We start from the raw sequence: 22292 nt of genomic DNA, 5'->3' as shown, positions 1-22292 counted from the left end.
ATAGGAACCTTGTTTCAAACAGGATGTTGATTCTATACCTCATGTCATGTTGGTTCATTCAACAACAATAGACCTATAGGAGCCTTGTTTCAACAGGATGTTGATTCTATTCCTTGTTTCATGTCATGTTGGTCCATTCAACAACAATAGAACTATAGGAACCTTGTTTCAACAGGATGTTGATTCTATACCTCATGTTGGTCCGTTCAACAACAATAGACCTATAGGAACCTTGTTTCAACAGGATGTTGATTCTATACCTCATGTCATGTTGGTCCATTCAACAACAATAGAACTATAGGAACCTTGTTTCAACAGGATGTTGTATCTATACCTTATGTCATGCCATATTGGAACGGTTTTATTGATCATGTCTGTTGGGAAAATGTTTGGATATTGCCACACACATACTTACATATTAACAAAATTAAGGAAGTTTCTTTTAAAAGTATTAATACATATTATCCTACCAACCACCATATCATGAAGAAATTTTAAGAAAAAAATATAAATTCAAATTGTACCTTTTGTAATGACCAGCCAGAAACAGTGTTGTATCTTTTTCGGTATTTTATGCATTTAAGGAATCTGTGGCAAGACATCGGTAGATTTATAATCTAACACATTTATGAGGATTTTACACTGTTGTGGAGAGATGTACTGCTTGGATTCTTTACCTACGATAGAAATAAGTTAAAACAATTAATTTCATTATTCGTTTGGCCATATTCACAAATGTAAAAGCCCCGCCTCCAGCCCCTCCCCTAACCCAATTGTCCTTGGGATATTCTTTATATGTGCTTGTGTTCCCCCATATACTTTTTGTATTGATTTGTTGTTTATAATAATAATACAAAAATGTAATATATAAAAAATATGAAAAAAGATATCGCTAAGGTCTGACTTTTTCATACCGGCATTTCTATAGACAACCCCGTGTATATTTCGGGTCCTGAGTCAACGTGGGACAGTGCGTTTGTGTTATGCCGAATTTGTTGTCAAGTGTTTGTGTTTTTAATGTCAGTAGTTCTATTTTGACATTTTTTACATTACTAGTTTGGGATATTGGACAGTAAACTGTGACGACTTATCATGATGCCGGGGGAGAATCTTTCCAAAATCGCTTCAGGAGCAACTACTGGACCCTGTCAAAACTGCACTGTGCTTCACCAGGTGAGGAGAGAAAGGCTCTGGCTACTGGTCTATACTTGCTTCAAACCTGGAGAAACAGATAGTTAGCTAATATTTCACCAAACTATACTGACGGACAATCCATGCTCTCTCTCATTGTAGAACCTAAAGGAATATGTGGCAGCTCTCCTGGTTTTGAAACAGAAAACGATGGACTCCGAGTAAGTAACTAACGTTATTAGTCTTGTGAGATGAGATGAGGCTGTACAGGCCCCTAAAACACAGCTAACTACATACTCAGGGTGGGGGGGCTATTCAATCAAACAGCTAACTAACTACATATATACTCAGGGTGGGGGGCTATTCAATCACACAGCTAACTACATATATACTCAGGGTGGGGGCTATTCAATCAAACAGCTAACTACATATATACTCAGGGTGGGGGGCTATTCAATCAAACAGCTAACTAACTACATATATACTCAGGGTGGGGGGGCTATTCAATCAAACAGCTAACTAACTACATATATACTCAGGGTGGGGGCTATTCAATCAAACAGCTAACTACATATATACTCAGGGTGGGGGGCTATTCAATCAAACAGCTAACTAACTACATATATACTCAGGGTGGGGGGCTATTCAATCAAACAGCTAACTACATATATACTCAGGGTGGGGGGCTATTCAATCAAACAGCTAACTACATACTCAGGGTGGGGGGCTATTCAATCAAACAGCTAACTACATATATACTCAGGGTGGGGGGCTATTCAATCAAACAGCTAACTAACTATATATACTCAGGGTGGGGGGCTATTCAATCAAACAGCTAACTACATATATACTCAGGGTGGGGGGGCTATTCAATCACACAGCTAACTACATATATACTCAGGGTGGGGGGCTATTCAATCAAACAGCTAACTACATATATACTCAGGGTGGGGGGCTATTCAATCAAACAGCTAACTACATATATACTCAGGGTGGGGGCTATTCAATCAAACAGCTAACTACATATATACTCAGGGTGGGGGGCTATTCAATCAAACAGCTAACTAACTAGGGTGGGGCTATATATAACTACATACTCAGGGTGGGGGGCTATTCAATCAAACAGTTAACTACATACTACTCAGGGTGGGGGGCTATTCAATCAAACAGCTAACTACATATATACTCAGGGTGGGGGGCTATTCAATCAAACAGCTAACTACATATATACTCAGGGGGGGGGCTATTCAATCAAACAGCTAACTACATATATACTCAGGGTGGGGGGCTATTCAATCAAACAGCTAACTAACTACATATATACTCAGGGTGGGGGGCTATTCAATCAAACAGCTAACTACTATATACATACTCAGGGTGGGGGGCTATTCAATCAAACAGCTAACTACATATATACTCAGGGTGGGGGGCTATTCAATCAAACAGCTAACTACATATATACTCAGGGTGGGGGGCTATTCAATCAAACAGCTAACTACATATATACTCAGGGTGGGGGGCTATTCAATCAAACAGCTAACTACATATATACTCAGGGTGGGGGGCTATTCAATCAAACAGCTAACTACATACTCAGGGTGGGGGGCTATTCAATCAAACAGCTAACTACATATATACTCAGGGTGGGGGGCTATTCAATCAAACAGCTAACTACATATATACTCAGGGTGGGGGGCTATTCAATCAAACAGCTAACTACATATATACTCAGGGTGGGGGGCTATTCAATCAAACAGCTAACTACATATATACTCAGGGTGGGGGCTATTCAATCAAACAGCTAACTACATATATACTCAGGGTGGGGGCTATTCAATCAAACAGCTAACTACATATATACTCAGGGTGGGGGGCTATTCAATCAAACAGCTAACTACATATACAGGTACTCAGGGTGGGGGGCTATTCAATCAAACAGCTAACTACATATATACTCAGGGTGGGGGGCTATTCAATCAAACAGCTAACTACATATATACTCAGGGTGGGGGGGCTATTCAATCAAACAGCTAACTACATATATACTCAGGGTGGGGGGCTATTCAATCAAACAGCTAACTACATATATACTCAGGGTGGGGGGCTATTCAATCAAACAGCTAACTAACTACATACTCAGGGTGGGGGGCTATTCAATCAAACAGCTAACTACATATATACTCAGGGTGGGGGCTATTCAATCAAACAGCTAACTACATATATACTCAGGGTGGGGGGCTATTCAATCAAACAGCTAACTACATATATACTCAGGGTGGGGGGCTATTCAATCAAACAGCTAACTAACACATATATACTCAGGGTGGGGGCTATTCAATCAAACAGCTAACTACACATATATACTCAGGGTGGGGGGCTATTCAATCAAACAGCTAACTACATACTCAGGGTGGGGGGCTATTCAATCAAACAGCTAACTACATATATACTCAGGGTGGGGGGCTATTCAATCAAACAGCTAACTACATATATACTCAGGGTGGGGGGGCTATTCAATCAAACAGCTAACTAACTACATATATACTCAGGGTGGGGGGCTATTCAATCAAACAGCTAACTACATACTCAGGGTGGGGGGGGCTATTCAATCAAACAGCTAACTACATATATACTCAGGGTGGGGGGCTATTCAATCAAACAGCTAACTACATATATACTCAGGGTGGGGGGCTATTCAATCAAACAGCTAACTACATACTCAGGGTGGGGGGGCTATTCAATCAAACAGCTAACTACATATATACTCAGGGTGGGGGGCTATTCAATCAAACAGCTAACTACATACATACTCAGGGTGGGGGGCTATTCAATCAAACAGCTAACTACATATATACTCAGGGTGGGGGGCTATTCAATCAAACAGCTAACTACATATATACTCAGGTGGGGGCTATTCAATCAAACAGCTAACTACATATATACTCAGGGTGGGGGGCTATTCAATCAAACAGCTAACTACATATATACTCAGGGTGGGGGCTATTCAATCAAACAGCTAACTAACTATATATACTCAGGTGGGGGCTATTCAATCAAACAGCTAACTAACATAATACTCAGGGTGGGGGGCTATTCAATCAAACAGCTAACTACATATATACTCAGGGTGGGGGGCTATTCAATCAAACAGCTAACTACATATATACTCAGGGTGGGGGGCTATTCAATCAAACAGCTAACTACATATATACTCAGGGTGGGGGGCTATTCAATCAAACAGCTAACTACATATATACTCAGGGTGGGGGGCTATTCAATCAAACAGCTAACTACATACTCAGGGTGGGGGGCTATTCAATCAAACAGCTAACTAACTACATATATACTCAGGGTGGGGGGCTATTCAATCAAACAGCTAACTACATATATACTCAGGGTGGGGGGGGCTATTCAATCAAACAGCTAACTACATATATACTCAGGGTGGGGGGCTATTCAATCAAACAGCTAACTACATATATACTCAGGGTGGGGGGCTATTCAATCAAACAGCTAACTACATATATACTCAGGGTGGGGGGCTATTCAATCAAACAGCTAACTACATATATACTCAGGGTGGGGGGCTATTCAATCAAACAGCTAACTACATATATACTCAGGGTGGGGGGCTATTCAATCAAACAGCTAACTACATACTCAGGGTGGGGGGCTATTCAATCAAACAGCTAACTACATACTCAGGGTGGGGGGGCTATTCAATCAAACAGCTAACTACATACTCAGGGTGGGGGGCTATTCAATCAAACAGCTAACTACATACTCAGGGTGGGGGGCTATTCAATCAAACAGCTAACTAACTACATATATACTCAGGGTGGGGGGCTATTCAATCAAACAGCTAACTACATACTCAGGGTGGGGGGCTATTCAATCAAACAGCTAACTAATACTCAGGGTGGGGGGCTATTCAATCAAACAGCTAACTACATATATACTCAGGGTGGGGGGCTATTCAATCAAACAGCTAACTACATACTCAGGGTGGGGGCTATTCAATCAAACAGCTAACTACATATATACTCAGGGTGGGGGGCTATTCAATCAAACAGCTAACTACATATATACTCAGGGTGGGGGGCTATTCAATCAAACAGCTAACTACATACTCAGGGTGGGGGGCTATTCAATCAAACAGCTAACTAACTATATATACTCAGGGTGGGGGGCTATTCAATCAAACAGCTAACTACATATATACTCAGGGTGGGGGCTATTCAATCAAACAGCTAACTACATATATACTCAGGGTGGGGGGCTATTCAATCAAACAGCTAACTACATATATACTCAGGGTGGGGGGCTATTCAATCAAACAGCTAACTACTACATATATACTCAGGGTGGGGGCTATTCAATCAAACAGCTAACTACATATATACTCAGGGTGGGGGGCTATTCAATCAAACAGCTAACTACATATATACTCAGGGTGGGGGGCTATTCAATCAAACAGCTAACTAACTACATATATACTCAGGGTGGGGGGCTATTCAATCAAACAGCTAACTACATACATACTCAGGGTGGGGGGCTATTCAATCAAACAGCTAACTACATATATACTCAGGGTGGGGGGCTATTCAATCAAACAGCTAACTACATATATACTCAGGGTGGGGGGCTATTCAATCAAACAGCTAACTACATATATACTCAGGGTGGGGGGCTATTCAATCAAACAGCTAACTACATATATACTCAGGGTGGGGGGCTATTCAATCAAACAGCTAACTAACTACATATATACTCAGGGTGGGGGGCTATTCAATCAAACAGCTAACTACATACTACTCCAGGGTGGGGGCTATTCAATCAAACAGCTAACTACATACTCAGGGTGGGGGGCTATTCAATCAAACAGCTAACTAACATATATACTCAGGGTGGGGGGCTATTCAATCAAACAGCTAACTACATATATACTCAGGGTGGGGGCTATTCAATCAAACAGCTAACTACATATATACTCAGGGTGGGGGGCTATTCAATCAAACAGCTAACTACATATATACTCAGGGTGGGGGGCTATTCAATCAAACAGCTAACTACATACTCAGGGTGGGGGGCTATTCAATCAAACAGCTAACTACATATATACTCAGGGTGGGGGGCTATTCAATCAAACAGCTAACTACATACTCAGGGTGGGGGCTATTCAATCAAACAGCTAACTACATATACTCAGGGTGGGGGGCTATTCAATCAAACAGCTAACTACATATATACTCAGGGTGGGGGGCTATTCAATCAAACAGCTAACTACACAGGGTGGGGGCTATTCAATCAAACAGCTAACTACATACTCAGGGTGGGGGGCTATTCAATCAAACAGCTAACTAACTACATATATACTCAGGGTGGGGGGCTATTCAATCAAACAGCTAACTACATATATACTCAGGGTGGGGGGCTATTCAATCAAACAGCTAACTACATATATACTCAGGGTGGGGGGCTATTCAATCAAACAGCTAACTACATATATACTCAGGGTGGGGGGCTATTCAATCAAACAGCTAACTACATATATACTCAGGGTGGGGGGCTATTCAATCAAACAGCTAACTACATATATACTCAGGGTGGGGGGCTATTCAATCAAACAGCTAACTAACTACATATACTCAGGGTGGGGGGGCTATTCAATCAAACAGCTAACTACATATATACTCAGGGTGGGGGGCTATTCAATCAAACAGCTAACTAACTACATATATACTCAGGGTGGGGGGCTATTCAATCAAACAGCTAACTACATATATACTCAGGGTGGGGGGCTATTCAATCAAACAGCTAACTACATATATACTCAGGGTGGGGGGCTATTCAATCAAACAGCTAACTACATATATACTCAGGGTGGGGGGCTATTCAATCAAACAGCTAACTAACTACATATATACTCAGGGTGGGGGGCTATTCAATCAAACAGCTAACTACATATATACTCAGGGTGGGGGGCTATTCAATCAAACAGCTAACTAACATATATATACTCAGGGTGGGGGGCTATTCAATCAAACAGCTAACTACATACTCAGGGTGGGGGGCTATTCAATCAAACAGCTAACTACATATATACTCAGGGTGGGGGGCTATTCAATCAAACAGCTAACTACATATATACTCAGGGTGGGGGGCTATTCAATCAAACAGCTAACTACATATATACTCAGGGTGGGGGGCTATTCAATCAAACAGCTAACTACATATACTCAGGGTGGGGGGCTATTCAATCAAACAGCTAACTACATATATACTCAGGGTGGGGGGCTATTCAATCAAACAGCTAACTAACTACATATATACTCAGGGTGGGGGGCTATTCAATCAAACAGCTAACTACATATATACTCAGGGTGGGGGGCTATTCAATCAAACAGCTAACTACATATATACTCAGGGTGGGGGGCTATTCAATCAAACAGCTAACTACATATATACTCAGGGTGGGGGGCTATTCAATCAAACAGCTAACTACATATATACTCAGGGTGGGGGGCTATTCAATCAAACAGCTAACTACATATATACTCAGGGTGGGGGGCTATTCAATCAAACAGCTAACTAACTACATATATACTCAGGGTGGGGGGCTATTCAATCAAACAGCTAACTACATATATACTCAGGGTGGGGGGCTATTCAATCAAACAGCTAACTACATATATACTCAGGGTGGGGGGCTATTCAATCAAACAGCTAACTACATATATACTCAGGGTGGGGGGCTATTCAATCAAACAGCTAACTACATATATACTCAGGGTGGGGGGCTATTCAATCACACAGCTAACTACTATATATACTCAGGGTGGGGGCTATTCAATCAAACAGCTAACTACATATATACTCAGGGTGGGGGGCTATTCAATCAAACAGCTAACTACATATATACTCAGGGTGGGGGCTATTCAATCAAACAGCTAACTACATATATACTCAGGGTGGGGGGCTATTCAATCAAACAGCTAACTACATATATACTCAGGGTGGGGGGCTATTCAATCAAACAGCTAACTACATATATACTCAGGGTGGGGGGCTATTCAATCAAACAGCTAACTACATACTCAGGGTGGGGGGGCTATTCAATCAAACAGCTAACTACATATATACTCAGGGTGGGGGGCTATTCAATCAAACAGCTAACTACATATATACTCAGGGTGGGGGGCTATTCAATCAAACAGCTAACTACATATATACTCAGGGTGGGGGGCTATTCAATCAAACAGCTAACTACATATACTCAGGGTGGGGGGCTATTCAATCAAACAGCTAACTACATATATACTCAGGGTGGGGGGCTATTCAATCAAACAGCTAACTACATATATACTCAGGGTGGGGGGGGCTATTCAATCAAACAGCTAACTACATATATACTCAGGGTGGGGGGGCTATTCAATCAAACAGCTAACTACATATATACTCAGGGTGGGGGCTATTCAATCAAACAGCTAACTACATATATACTCAGGGTGGGGGGCTATTCAATCAAACAGCTAACTACATATACTCAGGGTGGGGGGCTATTCAATCAAACAGCTAACTACATATATACTCAGGGTGGGGGGCTATTCAATCAAACAGCTAACTACATATATACTCAGGGTGGGGGCTATTCAATCACACAGCTAACTAACTACATATATACTCAGGGTGGGGGGCTATTCAATCAAACAGCTAACTACATATATACTCAGGGTGGGGGGCTATTCAATCAAACAGCTAACTACATATATACTCAGGGTGGGGGGCTATTCAATCAAACAGCTAACTAACTACATATATACTCAGGGTGGGGGGCTATTCAATCAAACAGCTAACTACATATATACTCAGGGTGGGGGCTATTCAATCAAACAGCTAACTAACTACATATATACTCAGGGTGGGGGCTATTCAATCAAACAGCTAACTAACATATATACTCAGGGTGGGGGGCTATTCAATCAAACAGCTAACTAACTACATATATACTCAGGGTGGGGGGCTATTCAATCAAACAGCTAACTACATATATACTCAGGGTGGGGGGCTATTCAATCAAACAGCTAACTACATATATACTCAGGGTGGGGGGCTATTCAATCAAACAGCTAACTAACTACATATATACTCAGGGTGGGGGGCTATTCAATCAAACAGCTAACTACATATACTCAGGGTGGGGGGCTATTCAATCAAACAGCTAACTACATACTCAGGGTGGGGGGCTATTCAATCAAACAGCTAACTACATATATACTCAGGGTGGGGGGCTATTCAATCAAACAGCTAACTACATATATACTCAGGGTGGGGGGCTATTCAATCAAACAGCTAACTACATATATACTCAGGGTGGGGGGCTATTCAATCAAACAGCTAACTACATATATACTCAGGGTGGGGGGCTATTCAATCAAACAGCTAACTACATAGTCAGGGTGGGGGCTATTCAATCAAACAGCTAACTACATACTCAGGGTGGGGGCTCAGGGTGGGGGGCTATTCAATCAAACAGCTAACTACATAGTCAGGGTGGGGGGGGCTATTCAATCAAACAGCTAACTACATAGTCAGGGTGGGGGGGCTATTCAATCCAACTCTGTAGTCTGGTTCCCTGGAAGTTGGAAACAAACCTGCATTGTCTGAATTCTGATTCCAGTTTCATTCCACTTGTCAATAAACATCCGCGTGGAAACGGAACCAGACACGACGTCAAAGCGATATGCCTGTCTGCTACAACATGACACAGAGCAGCAACAGTGTTGTCATTGACCCGGTGCCTGGTTTGACTGACTAGGACCCATAGACTCTGTCTAGACTCATCTGATGTAGCTAGCTGTGTTTTGGAGCTAGGCCTACCATGTAGCTATGTAGCTAGGCCTACCATGTAGCTAGGCCTACCATGTAGCTATGGAGCTAGGCCTACCATGTAGCTATGGAGCTAGGCCTACCATGTAGCTAGGCCTACCATGTAGCTATGGAGCTAGGCCTACCATGTAGCTATGGAGCTAGGCCTACCATGTAGCTATGTAGCTAGGCCTACCATGTAGCTATGTAGCTAGGCCTACCATGTAGCTATGTAGCTAGGCCTACCATGTAGCTATGTAGCTAGGCCTACCATGTAGCTATGTAGCTAGGCCTACCATGTAGCTAGGCCTACCATGTAGCTATGTAGCTAGGCCTACCATGTAGCTATGTAGCTAGGCCTACCCCTACCATGTAGCTATGGAGCTAGGCCTACCATGTAGCTAGGCCTACCATGTAGCTATGGAGCTAGGCCTACCATGTAGCTATGGAGCTAGGCCTACCATGTAGCTATGTAGCTAGGCCTACCATGTAGCTATGTAGCTAGGCCTACCATGTAGCTATGTAGCTAGGCCTACCATGTAGCTATGTAGCGAAGCCTACCATGTTTAATGTAACAGGTGGAGTGAATGACTAGTATGTTTTAGAAACGGTAGGCTACTAATGTCATCTGTTTCACTTCTCTTTTTTTCAGTCACCTGCTGAGTGAATATCAAGGGAAGTGTGAAGATATCCTTTCAAAAGTCCATTCACTCTCTCCACTTATTAGGGCCTCAGCCATTCATGCTCTTCAGCCTCTCTTCAGTCATTCATTAGGTCTCAGCCATTCATGCTCTTCAGCCTCTCTTCAGTTGTTAGGTCTCAGCCATTCATGCTCTTCAGCCTCTCTTCAGTCATTCATTAGGGCCTCAGCCATTCATGCTCTTCAGCCTATCTTCAGTCATTCATTAGGGCCTCAGCCATTCATGCTCTTCAGCCTCTCTTCAGTCATTCATTAGGGCCTCAGCCATTCATGCTCTTCAGCCTCTCTTCAGTCATTCATTAGGTCTCAGCCATTCATGCTCTTCAGCCTCTTCATTCATTAGGGCCTCAGCCATTCAGTCATTAATTAGGGCCTCAGCCATTCATGCTCTTCAGCCTCTCTTCAGTCATTCATTAGGGCCTCAGCCATTCATGCTCTTCAGCCTCTCTTCAGTCATTCATTAGGGCCTCAGCCATTCATGCTCTTCAGCCTCTCTTCAGTCATTCATTAGGGCCTCAGCCATTCATGCTCTTCAGCCTCTCTTCAGTCATTCATTAGGGCCTCAGCCATTCATGCTCTTCAGCCTCTCTTCAGTCATTAATTAGGTTTCAGCCATTCATGCTCTTTAGCCTCTCTTCAGTCATTCATTAGGTCTCAGCCATTCATGCTCTTCAGCCTCTCTTCAGTCATTCATTAGGGCCTCAGCCATTCATGCTCTTCAGCCTCTCTTCAGTCATTAATTAGGGCCTCAGCCATTCATGCTCTTCAGCCTCTCTTCAGTCATGAATTAGGTCTCAGACATTCATGCTCTTTAGCCTCTCTTCAGTCATTAATTAGGGCCTCAGCCATTCATGCTCTTCAGCCTCTCTTCAGTCATTAATTAGGGTCTCAGCCATTCATGCTCTTCAGCCTCTCTTCAGTCATTCATTAGGGCCTCAGCCATTCATGCTCTTCAGCCTCTCTTCAGTCATTCATTAGGGTCTCAGCCATTCATGCTCTTCAGCCTCTCTTCAGTCGTTAATTAGGTCTCAGCCATTCATGCTCTTTAGCCTCTCTTCAGTCGTTAATTAGGTCTCAGTGCCTCCCTTGGAATGAACAGAACTGTTCTGATTGGCTGGCTCTGGTACTGATGACCACTGTTTCTGACTTCACTCCTCTCCCTCCTGTCACTAGTGTTACAATATAACACCATCATAACAAGTCTGCTTTGACTTCACTGGTTACAGTGGGATGAGAGGTTCAAGGTGATTATGTATTGTACTGACCTCGTCCTTAGTGGAAGTGACCATTTAGAAATCTATGGGAGTGACCATTAGACTTCTATGGGAGTGACCATTAGAATTCTATGGGGGTGACCATTAGACTTCTATGGGGGTGACCATTAGAATTCTATGGGGGTGACCATTAGAATTCTATGGGGGTGACCATTAGAATTCTATGGGGGTGACCATTAGAATTCTATGGGGGTGACCATTAGAATTCTATGGGGGTGACCATTAGAATTCTATGGGGGTGACCATTAGAATTCTATGGGGGTGACCATTAGAATTCTATGGGGGTGACCATTAGAATTCTTTGGGGGTGACCATTAGAATTCTATGGGGGTGACCATTAGAATTCTATGGGGGTGACCATTAGAATTCTATGGGGGTGACCATTAGAATTCTATGGGAGTGACCATTAGACTTCTATGGGAGTGACCATTAGACTTCTATGGGGGTGACCATTAGACTTCTATGGGGGTGACCATTAGAATTCTATGGGAGTGACCATTAGAATTCTATGGGGGTGACCATTAGAATTGGCGCCCGGGGAGCATTTAGTGTTGGGGGGGGACAGCCTTATCCACAAGGCTACCTGCCACTCCCATTGGCCTAACAGCCTTATCCACAAGGCTACCTGCCACCCCCATTGGCCCAACAGCCTTATCCACAAGGCTACCTGCCACCCCCATTGGCCCAACAGCCTTATCCACAAGGCGACCTGCCACCTCCATTGGCCCAACAGCCTTAACCACAAGGCTACCTGCCACCCCCATTGGCCCAACAGCCTTATCCACAAGGCTACCTGCCACCCCCATTGGCCCAACAGCCTTAACCACAAGGCTACCTGCCACCCCCATTGGCCCAACAGTCTTATCCACAAGGCTACCTGCCACCCCCATTGGCCCAACAGCCTTAACCACAAGGCTACCTGCCACCCCCATTGGCCCAACAACCTTCTCCACAAGGCTACCTGCCACCCCCATTGGCCCAACAGCCTTATCCACAAGGCTACCTGCCACTCGCATTGGCCCAACAGCCTTATCCACAAGGCTACCTGCCACCCGCATTGGCCCAACAGCCTTATCCACAAGGCTACCTGCCACCCCCATTGGCCCAACAGCCTTATCCACAAGGCTACCTGCCACCCCCATTGGCCCAACAGCCTTATCCACAAGGCTACCTGCCACTCCATTGGCCCAACAGCCTTCTCCACAAGGCTACCTGCCACCCCCATTGGCCCAACAGCCTTATCCACAAGGCTACCTGCCACTCGCATTGGCCCAACAGCCTTATCCACAAGGCTACCTGCCACCCGCATTGGCCCAACAGCCTTATCCACAAGGCTACCTGCCACTCGCATTGGCCCAACAGCCTTATCCACAAGGCTACCTGCCACCCCCATTGGCCCAACAGCCTTATCCACAAGGCTACCTGCCACCCCATTGGCCCAACAACCTTCTCCACAAGGCTACCTGCCACCCCCATTGGCCCAACAGCCTTATCCACAAGGCTACCTGCCACCTCCATTGGCCCAACAGCCTTATCCACAAGGCTACCTGCCACCCCATTGGCCCAACAACCTTCTCCACAAGGCTAACTGCCACTCGCATTGGCCCAACAGCCTTATCCACAAGGCGACCTGCCACCTCCATTGGCCCAACAGCCTTATCCACAAGGCTACCTGCCACCCCCATTGGCCCAACAGCCTTATCCACAAGGCTACCTGCCACTCCCATTGGCCCAACAGCCTTATCCACACGGCTACCTGCCACCCCCATTGGCCCAACAGTCTTATCCACAAGGCTACCTGCCACTCCCATTGGCCCAACAGCCTTATCCACAAGGCTACCTGCCACCTCCATTGGCCCAAGAGCCTTATCCACAAGGCTACCTGCCACCTCCATTGGCCCAACAGCCTTATCCACAAGGCTACCTGCCACCCCCATTGGCCCAACAGCCTTATCCACAAGGCTACCTGCCACCCCCATTGGCCCAACAGCCTTATCCACAAGGCTACCTGCCACCCCCATTGGCCCAACAGCCTTATCCACACGGCTACCTGCCACCCCCATTGACCCAACAGCCTTATCCACAAGGCTACCTGCCACCCCCATTGGCCCAACAGTCTTATCCACAAGGCTACCTGCCACCTCCATTGGCCCAACAGCCTTCTCCACAAGGCTACCTGCCACCCCCATTGGCCCAACTGCCTTATCCACAAGGCTACCTGCCACCTCCATTGGCCCAACAGCCTTCTCCACAAGGCTACCTGCCACCTCCATTGGCCCAACAGCCTCTCCACAAGGCTACCTGCCACCTCCATTGGCCCAACAGCCTTCTCCACAAGGCTACCTGCCACCCCCATTGGCCCAACAGCCTTAACCACAAGGCTACCTGCCACTCCCATTGGCCCAACAACCTTCTCCACAAGGCTACCTGCCACCCCCATTGGCCCAACAGCCTTATCCACAAGGCTACCTGCCACCCCCATTGGCCCAACAGCCTTATCCACAAGGCTACCTGCCACCCCCATTGGCCCAACAGCCTTATCCACAAGGCTACCTGCCACCCCCATTGGCCCAACAGCCTTATCCACAAGGCTACCTGCCACCCCCATTGGCCCAACAGCCTTATCCACAAGGCTACCTGCCACCCCCATTGGCCCAACAGCCTTATCCACAAGGCTACCTGCCACTCGCATTGGCCCAACAGCCTTATCCACAAGGCTACCTGCCACTCGCATTGGCCCAACAGCCTTCTCCACAAGGCTACCTGCCACCCCCATTGGCCCAACAGTCTTATCCACAAGGCTACCTGCCACCCCCATTGCACTACTGTCAGTATTGTTAGAAGTGTTCGTCTGGCTCAGTTGATAGAGCGTAGCGCTGGCAACGCTAGGATAGTGTGTTCGATTCCCAGAACCACCCGTACCTAAAAATGTATGCACGCATTAATGCTTTGGATAAAAGGCTCTGCTTCATTCCATTATTATGAAGTGTTTTCCTTGACAGTTTGTTTTACAGCTTCAGAGATCCCACAGGTATGACACGTTTCACTTCTCTAGTTCCTCTTTTTACTAAAATGCTCTTCTATGTCTTTGTAAGTATTTGACATGTTTTGTAAACGTATATGGTCGACAACATAAAGTTGTTCATTATTTCTGTCCCGTCGTTCCAGGGAGACCAGTAAGCAGCGTATACAACTGGATGATTTGCAGTTGAAAGTAGCTTCTCTGGTAAAGCAACGTGCAGAGTACGAAGCCATGCGGGCAGAGCTGGAGGCTAAGCAGGTAAGAGATGTGAACTGCTCCATTCTGCTCATCATGACAGTGTTGTGTCCTGGAGAGCTCTAACAGAGTTGTGTCCTGGAGAGCTCTAACAGAGTTGTGTCCTGGAGAGCTCTAACAGTGTTGTGTCCTGGAGAGCTCTAACAGTGTTGTGTCCTGGAGAGCTCTAACAGTGTTGTGTCCTGGAGAGCTCTAACAGAGCTGTGTCCTATGGTCCTGGAGAGCTCTAACAGTGTTGTGTCCTGGAGAGCTCTAACAGTGTTGTGTCCTGGAGAGCTCTAACAGTGCTGTGTCCTATTGTCCTGGAGAGCTCTAACAGAGTTGTGTCCTATTGTCCTGGAGAGCTCTAACAGTGTTGTGTCCTGGAGAGCTCTAACAGTGTTGTGTCCTGGAGAGCTCTAACAGTGTTGTGTCCTGGAGAGCTCTAACAGTGTTGTGTCCTGGAGAGCTCTAACAGTGTTGTGTCCTGGAGAGCTCTAACAGTGTTGTGTCCTGGAGAGCTCTAACAGTGTTGTGTCCTGGAGAGCTCTAACAGTGTTGTGTCCTGGAGAGCTCTAACAGAGCTGTGTCCTATGGTCCTGGAGAGCTCTAACAGTGTTGTGTCCTGGAGAGCTCTAACAGTGCTGTGTCCTATTGTCCTGGAGAGCTCTAACAGAGTTGTGTCCTATTGTCCTGGAGAGCTCTAACAGTGTTGTGTCCTGGAGAGCTCTAACAGTGTTGTGTCCTGGAGAGCTCTAACAGTGTTGTGTCCTGGAGAGCTCTAACAGTGTTGTGTCCTGGAGAGCTCTAACAGAGTTGTGTCCTGGAGAGCTCTAACAGAGTTGTGTCCTGGAGAGCTCTAACAGAGTTGTGTCCTGGAGAGCTCTAACAGAGTTGTGTCCTGGAGAGCTCTAACAGTGTTGTGTCCTATTGTCCTGGAGTGCTCTAACAGTGTTGTGTCCTGGAGAACTCTAACAGAGTTGTGTCCTATTGTCCTGGAGAGCTCTAACAGTGTTGTGTCCTATTGTCCTGGAGAGCTCTAACAGTGTTGTGTCCTGGAGAACTCTAACAGAGTTGTGTCCTGTTGTCCTGGAGAGCTCTAACAGTGTTGTGTTTCTGTCCTGGAGAGCTCTAACAGTGTTGTGTCCTGTTGTCCTGGAGAGCTCTAACAGTGTTGTGTCCTGTTGTCCTGGAGAGCTCTAACAGTGTTGTGTCCTGGAGAGCTCTAACAGAGTTGTGTCCTATTGTCCTGGAGAGCTCTAACAGTGTTGTGTCCTGTTGTCCTGGAGAGCTCTAACCGAGTTGTGTCCTGGAGAGCTCTAACAGTGTTGTGTCCTGTTGTCCTGGAGAGCTCTAACAGTGTTGTGTTTCTGTCCTGGAGAGCTCTAACAGTGTTGTGTCCTGTTGTCCTGGAGAGCTCTAACAGTGTTGTGTCCTGGAGAGCTCTAACAGAGTTGTGTCCTATTGTCCTGGAGAGCTCTAACAGTGTTGTGTCCTGTTGTCCTGGAGAGCTCTAACCGAGTTGTGTCCTGGAGAGCTCTAACAGAGTTGTGTCCTGGAGAGCTCTAACAGAGTTGTGTCCTGGAGAGCTCTAACAGTGTTGTGTCCTGGAGAGCTCTAACAGTGTTGTGTCCTGGAGAGCTCTAACAGTGTTGTGTCCTGGAGAGCTCTAACAGTGTTGTGTCCTGGAGAGCTCTAACAGTGTTGTGTCCTGGAGAGCTCTAACAGTGTTGTGTCCTGGAGAGCTCTAACAGTGTTGTGTCCTGGAGAGCTCTAACAGTGTTGTGTCCTGGAGAGCTCTAACAGTGTTGTGTCCTGGAGAGCTCTAACAGTGTTGTGTCCTGGAGAGCTCTAACAGAGTTGTGTCCTGGAGAGCTCTAACAGAGTTGTGTCCTGGAGAGCTCTAACAGAGTTGTGTCCTGGAGAGCTCTAACAGAGTTGTGTCCTGGAGAGCTCTAACAGTGTTGTGTCCTGGAGAGCTCTAACAGTGTTGTGTCCTGGAGAGCTCTAACAGTGTTGTGTCCAGGAGAGCTCTAACAGTGTTGTGTCCTGGAGAGCTCTAACAGTGTTGTGTCCTGGAGAGCTCTAACAGTGTTGTGTCCTGGAGAGCTCTAACAGTGTTGTGTCCTGGAGAGCTCTAACAGTGTTGTGTCCTGGAGAGCTCTAACAGTGTTGTGTCCTGGAGAACTCTATCCTGTGTCCTGGAGAGCTCTAACAGAGTTGTGTCCTGGAGAGCTCTAACAGAGTTGTGTCCTGGAGAGCTCTAACAGAGTTGTGTCCTGGAGAGCTCTAACAGAGTTGTGTCCTGGAGAGCTCTAACAGAGTTGTGTCCTGGAGAGCTCTAACAGTGTTGTGTCCTGGAGAGCTCTAACAGTGTTGTGTCCTGGAGTGCTCTAACAGTGTTGTGTCCTGGAGAGCTCTAACAGAGTTGTGTCCTGGAGAGCTCTAACAGAGTTGTGTCCTGGAGAGCTCTAACAGAGTTGTGTCCTGGAGAGCTCTAACAGTGTTGTGTCCTGGAGAGCTCTAACAGTGTTGTGTCCTGGAGAGCTCTAACAGTGTTGTGTCCTGGAGAGCTCTAACAGAGTTGTGTCCTATTGTCCTGGAGAGCTCTAACAGAGTTGTGTCCTGGAGAGCTCTAACAGAGCTGTGTCCTATTGTCCTGGAGAGCTCTAACAGAGTTGTGTCCTATTGTCCTGGAGAGCTCTAACAGTGTTGTGTCCTGGAGAGCTCTAACAGAGTTGTGTCCTATTGTCCTGGAGAGCTCTAACAGTGTTTCTGTCCTGGAGAGCTCTAACAGAGCTGTGTCCTATTCTCCTGGAGAGCTCTAACAGAGTTGTGTCCTATTGTCCTGGAGAGCTCTAACAGAGTTGTGTCCTGTTGTCCTGGAGAGCTCTAACAGAGTTGTGTCCTATTGTCCTGGAGAGCTCTAACAGTGTTGTGTCCTATTGTCCTGGAGAGCTCTAACAGTGTTTCTGTCCTGGAGAGCTCTAACAGGGTTTCTGTCCTGGAGAGCTCTAACAGAGTTGTGTCCTGGAGAGCTCTAACAGTGTTGTGTCCTGGAGAGCTCTAACAGTGTTGTGTCCTGGAGAGCTCTAACAGTGTTGTGTCCTGGAGAGCTCTAACAGTGTTGTGTCCTGGAGAGCTCTAACAGTGTTGTGTCCTGGAGAGCTCTAACAGTGTTGTGTCCTGGAGAGCTCTAACAGTGTTGTGTCCTGGAGAGCTCTAACAGAGTTGTGTCCTGGAGAGCTCTAACAGTGTTGTGTCCTGGAGAGCTCTAACAGAGTTGTGTCCTGTTGTCCTGGAGAGCTCTAACAGAGTTGTGTCCTGTAGAGCTCTAACAGAGTTGTGTCCTGGAGAGCTCTAACAGTGTTGTGTCCTGGAGAGCTCTAGCAGTGTTGTGTCCTGTTTTCCTGGAGAGCTCTAACAGTGTTGTGTCCTGGAGAGCTCTAACAGTGTTGTGTCCTGGAGAGCTCTAACAGTGTTGTGTCCTGGAGAGCTCTAACAGAGTTGTGTCCTGGAGAGCTCTAACAGTGTTGTGTCCTGGAGAGCTCTAACAGAGTTGTGTCCTGTAGAGCTCTAACAGAGTTGTGTCCTGGAGAGCTCTAACAGAGTTGTGTCCTGGAGAGCTCTAACAGTGTTGTGTCCTGGAGAGCTCTAGCAGTGTTGTGTCCTGTTTTCCTGGAGAGCTCTAACAGTGTTGTGTCCTGGAGAGCTCTAACAGAGTTGTGTCCTGGAGAGCTCTAACAGTGTTGTGTCCTGGAGAGCTCTAACAGTGTTGTGTCCTGGAGAGCTCTAGCAGTGTTGTGTCCTGTTTTCCTGGAGAGCTCTAACAGTGTTGTGTCCTGGAGAGCTCTAACAGTGTTGTGTCCTGGAGAGCTCTAACAGTGTTGTGTCCTGGAGAGCTCTAACAGAGTTGTGTCCTGGAGAGTTCTAACAGTGTTGTGTCCTGGAGAGCTCTAACAGAGTTGTGTCCTGTAGAGCTCTAACAGAGTTGTGTCCTGGAGAGCTCTAACAGAGTTGTGTCCTGGAGAGCTCTAACAGTGTTGTGTCCTGGAGAGCTCTAGCAGTGTTGTGTCCTGTTTTCCTGGAGAGCTCTAACAGTGTTGTGTCCTGGAGAGCTCTAACAGAGTTGTGTCCTGGAGAGCTCTAACAGTGTTGTGTCCTGGAGAGCTCTAACAGAGTTGTGTCCTGGAGAGCTCTAACAGTGTTGTGTCCTGGAGAGCTCTAACAGAGTTGTGTCCTGGAGAGCTCTAACAGTGTTGTGTTTCTGTCCTATAGGGCTCTAACAGAGCTGTGTTTCTGTCCTGTAGAGCGCTGAGAAGTTGTCCCAGCACCTTTTGGAGGAAGTGGAGAGGCTGAAGGAGGAAGTGGAGAGGCTGAAGGAGCAGAACAACAACACAGAGACTCTGTAAGGACTCATCAAGAACATTTTACACCATATTTAGTTTGGTTCTTGCTCCGCTGACATCTCTTTTCTCTCTGTTCTCCAGAAAGAAGAGACTTGAGGACCAGCTGAAGATGGTAGCAGGTATTGTCTCTGGTTATAATTCTACTTTCTGTAAACCCCTCAACAAGCTGATATACCCACATTGTAATAGTCCACTGTCTGATGTATGTAAACTCAGTCTTTCCTGTGTTTTATTATGAAGAGACAACGGAGAAGCAGTGTGTGGATAATGTCCAGCTGAGACAGGAGAAGACGGCGCTGCAGAAAGACCTGCTGAAAACACAGGTAACAGTATTATCGAACGGGACAATAAACCCTCCTCGTTCTAACACTCATCCAATGTTTGTCTGTGTGGGTTCAACCCACTGAACTAAGAACCATGGTGAAGTATTGGTGTCAAAGTGTTTAGTTACGGAGATGATTTGACGTTTATTTTGTCAGGTGTCGTTGAAGACGTGTCAGAAGGTAGCAGAGGAAGTGCAGTAGTTGGAGGAGGATGGTGATGATTTGACGTGTGTTTGTCTTGTCAGGTGTCGTTGAAGACGTGTCAGAAGGTAGCAGAGGAAGTGCAGCGGTTGGAGGAGGACAACGCCAGGACATCCGTTCTGTAAGGGTTTTCACCGAACACTAAAACAACAAGTGGATGGAATAAGTGTTGCTGTACTCATGTTTCTACCTTCTGATTTCACCAACAGAAAATACGACCTGGAAAAACAACTTGTACTGTTTCAAGGTTGCTATTACTATTATTTTTCTAGTCTGTGGGTTAACATAATTTACAATATTCCTATTGTGATCTGTCACACAGCCTTTACCTGCCTTGTCTTATTGGCCATGTGGTTGTTCTGTTTTAGATTCTCAACTCAAGCAAGAGCGTGACATTACCAGGCTGAAAACAGAGAAGATTGTACTGGAGAACGAGCTTCTACATCTTCAGGTTTGCGTGTTCTCCCTACTTCCACTCACGCTACAACCAGCACTGCAGCTGCGACGGAGGAGTTTAACAAAGTGTTCCGTTGTTTTTATTAGAGGCTTGTCTTGTTGGAGGAATATTTCACTTCCTCTGGTCCTCCAGGACACAACTCTGTTAGAGCTCTCCAGGACCATAGGACACAGCTCTAACCTTCTCACTTCCTCTAGGATTAACTATGTGAATTGGTGTATGAGGCAGAAATAATGCAGAGTGACTTGAGTTTCATCATCGGCTAGAAGACTGTGTCTCCTTTTCTCAGCGGAGGGCAGGTGAGAGGCAGCCCTACCACTGCTCCCTCCCTCCCTCCCTCCCTCAGACTGACCATCAGATGCAAGACAGCAGTCCAGTAAAAATTAGTAATACAACACATGATCTATTTCCAGAAAATATATTTTCTGAGAAGAATAACATTGGAAGGGCAATTTAAGCATAGCCAATATACAGGGGTAATGTATTGGGCCTATAGTCTACTGAGCATAGACAATATGCAGGGATAATGTATTGGGCCTATAGTCTACTGAGCATAGCCAATATGCAGGGATAATGTATTGGGCCAATAGCCTACTGAGCATAGCCAATATGCAGGGGTAATGTATTGGGCCTATAGTCTACTGAGCATAGCCAATATGCAGGGGTAATGTATTGGGCCTATAGTCTACTGAGCATAGACAATATGCAGGGGTAATGTATTGGGCCTATAACCTACTGAGCATAGCCAATATGTAGTGGTAATGTATTGGGCCTATAGCCTACTGAGCATAGCCAATATGCAGGGATAATGTACTGGGTCTATAGCCTACTGAGCATAGCCAATATGCAGGGGTAATGTATTGGGCCTATAGCCTACTGAGCATAGCCAATATGCAGGGATAATGTATTGGGCCTATAGTCTACTGAGCATAGCCAACATGCAGGGATAATGTATTGGGCCTACTGAGCATAGCCAATATGCAGGGATAATGTATTGGGACTACTGAGCATAGCCAATATGCAGGGATAATGTATTGGGCCTATAGCCTACTGAGCATAGCCAATATGCAGGGATAATGTATTGGGCCTATAGTCTACTGAGCATAGCCAACATGCAGGGATAATGTACTGTGTCTATAGCCTACTGAGCATAGCCAATATGCAGTGATAATGTATTGGGCCTATAGCCTACTGAGCATAGCCAATATGCAGGGATAATGTATTGGGCCTATAACCTACTGAGTATAGCCAATATGCAGGGGTAATGTATTGGGCCTATAGTCTACTGAGCATAGCCAATATGCAGGGATAATGTATTGGGCCTATAGTCTACTGAGTATAGACAATATGCAGGGGTAATGTATTGGGCCTATAGTCTACTGAGCATAGCCAATATGCAGGGATAATGTATTGGGCCTATAGTCTACTGAGCATAGCCAATATGCAGGGGTAATGTATTGGGCCTATAGTCTACTGAGTATAGACAATATGCAGGGGTAATGTATTGGGTCTATAGCCTACTGAGTATAGCCAATATGCAGTGATAATGTATTGGGCCTATAGTCTACTGAGCATAGCCAATATGCAGGGATAATGTATTGGGCCTATAGCCTACTGAGCATAGCCAATATGCAGGGGTAATGTATTGGGCCTATAGTCTACTGAGCATAGCC

General features: G+C 45.8%; 1 protein-coding gene across 1 annotated transcript in view; it reads left to right on the top strand.

The window, feature by feature from the left end:
- The first annotated feature begins 933 nt into the window (after positions 1 to 933).
- LOC115118074 (serine/arginine repetitive matrix protein 2-like) overlaps positions 934 to 22292 on the top strand; it is a 34797-nt gene continuing 13438 nt past the window's right edge. The window contains exons 1-11 of the mRNA XM_065027046.1: positions 934 to 1173; positions 1294 to 1352; positions 10652 to 10687; positions 14987 to 15004; positions 15142 to 15253; positions 19540 to 19637; positions 19720 to 19757; positions 19879 to 19961; positions 20207 to 20283; positions 20372 to 20409; positions 20531 to 20613. Of these exons, the coding sequence (XP_064883118.1) occupies positions 1093 to 1173; positions 1294 to 1352; positions 10652 to 10687; positions 14987 to 15004; positions 15142 to 15253; positions 19540 to 19637; positions 19720 to 19757; positions 19879 to 19961; positions 20207 to 20283; positions 20372 to 20409; positions 20531 to 20613 (723 nt within the window). The 5' untranslated portion in view covers positions 934 to 1092. The remainder of the gene's footprint in view (positions 1174 to 1293; positions 1353 to 10651; positions 10688 to 14986; positions 15005 to 15141; positions 15254 to 19539; positions 19638 to 19719; positions 19758 to 19878; positions 19962 to 20206; positions 20284 to 20371; positions 20410 to 20530; positions 20614 to 22292) is intronic.

The sequence above is a fragment of the Oncorhynchus nerka genome, linkage group LG14 (genome assembly GCF_034236695.1).
Source record: "Oncorhynchus nerka isolate Pitt River linkage group LG14, Oner_Uvic_2.0, whole genome shotgun sequence".
In the NCBI taxonomy this organism is placed as follows: Eukaryota; Metazoa; Chordata; class Actinopteri; order Salmoniformes; family Salmonidae; genus Oncorhynchus; species Oncorhynchus nerka.
The sequence above is the reverse complement of the archived record's forward strand: the minus strand, read 5'-3'. Positions and strand labels throughout refer to the sequence as shown.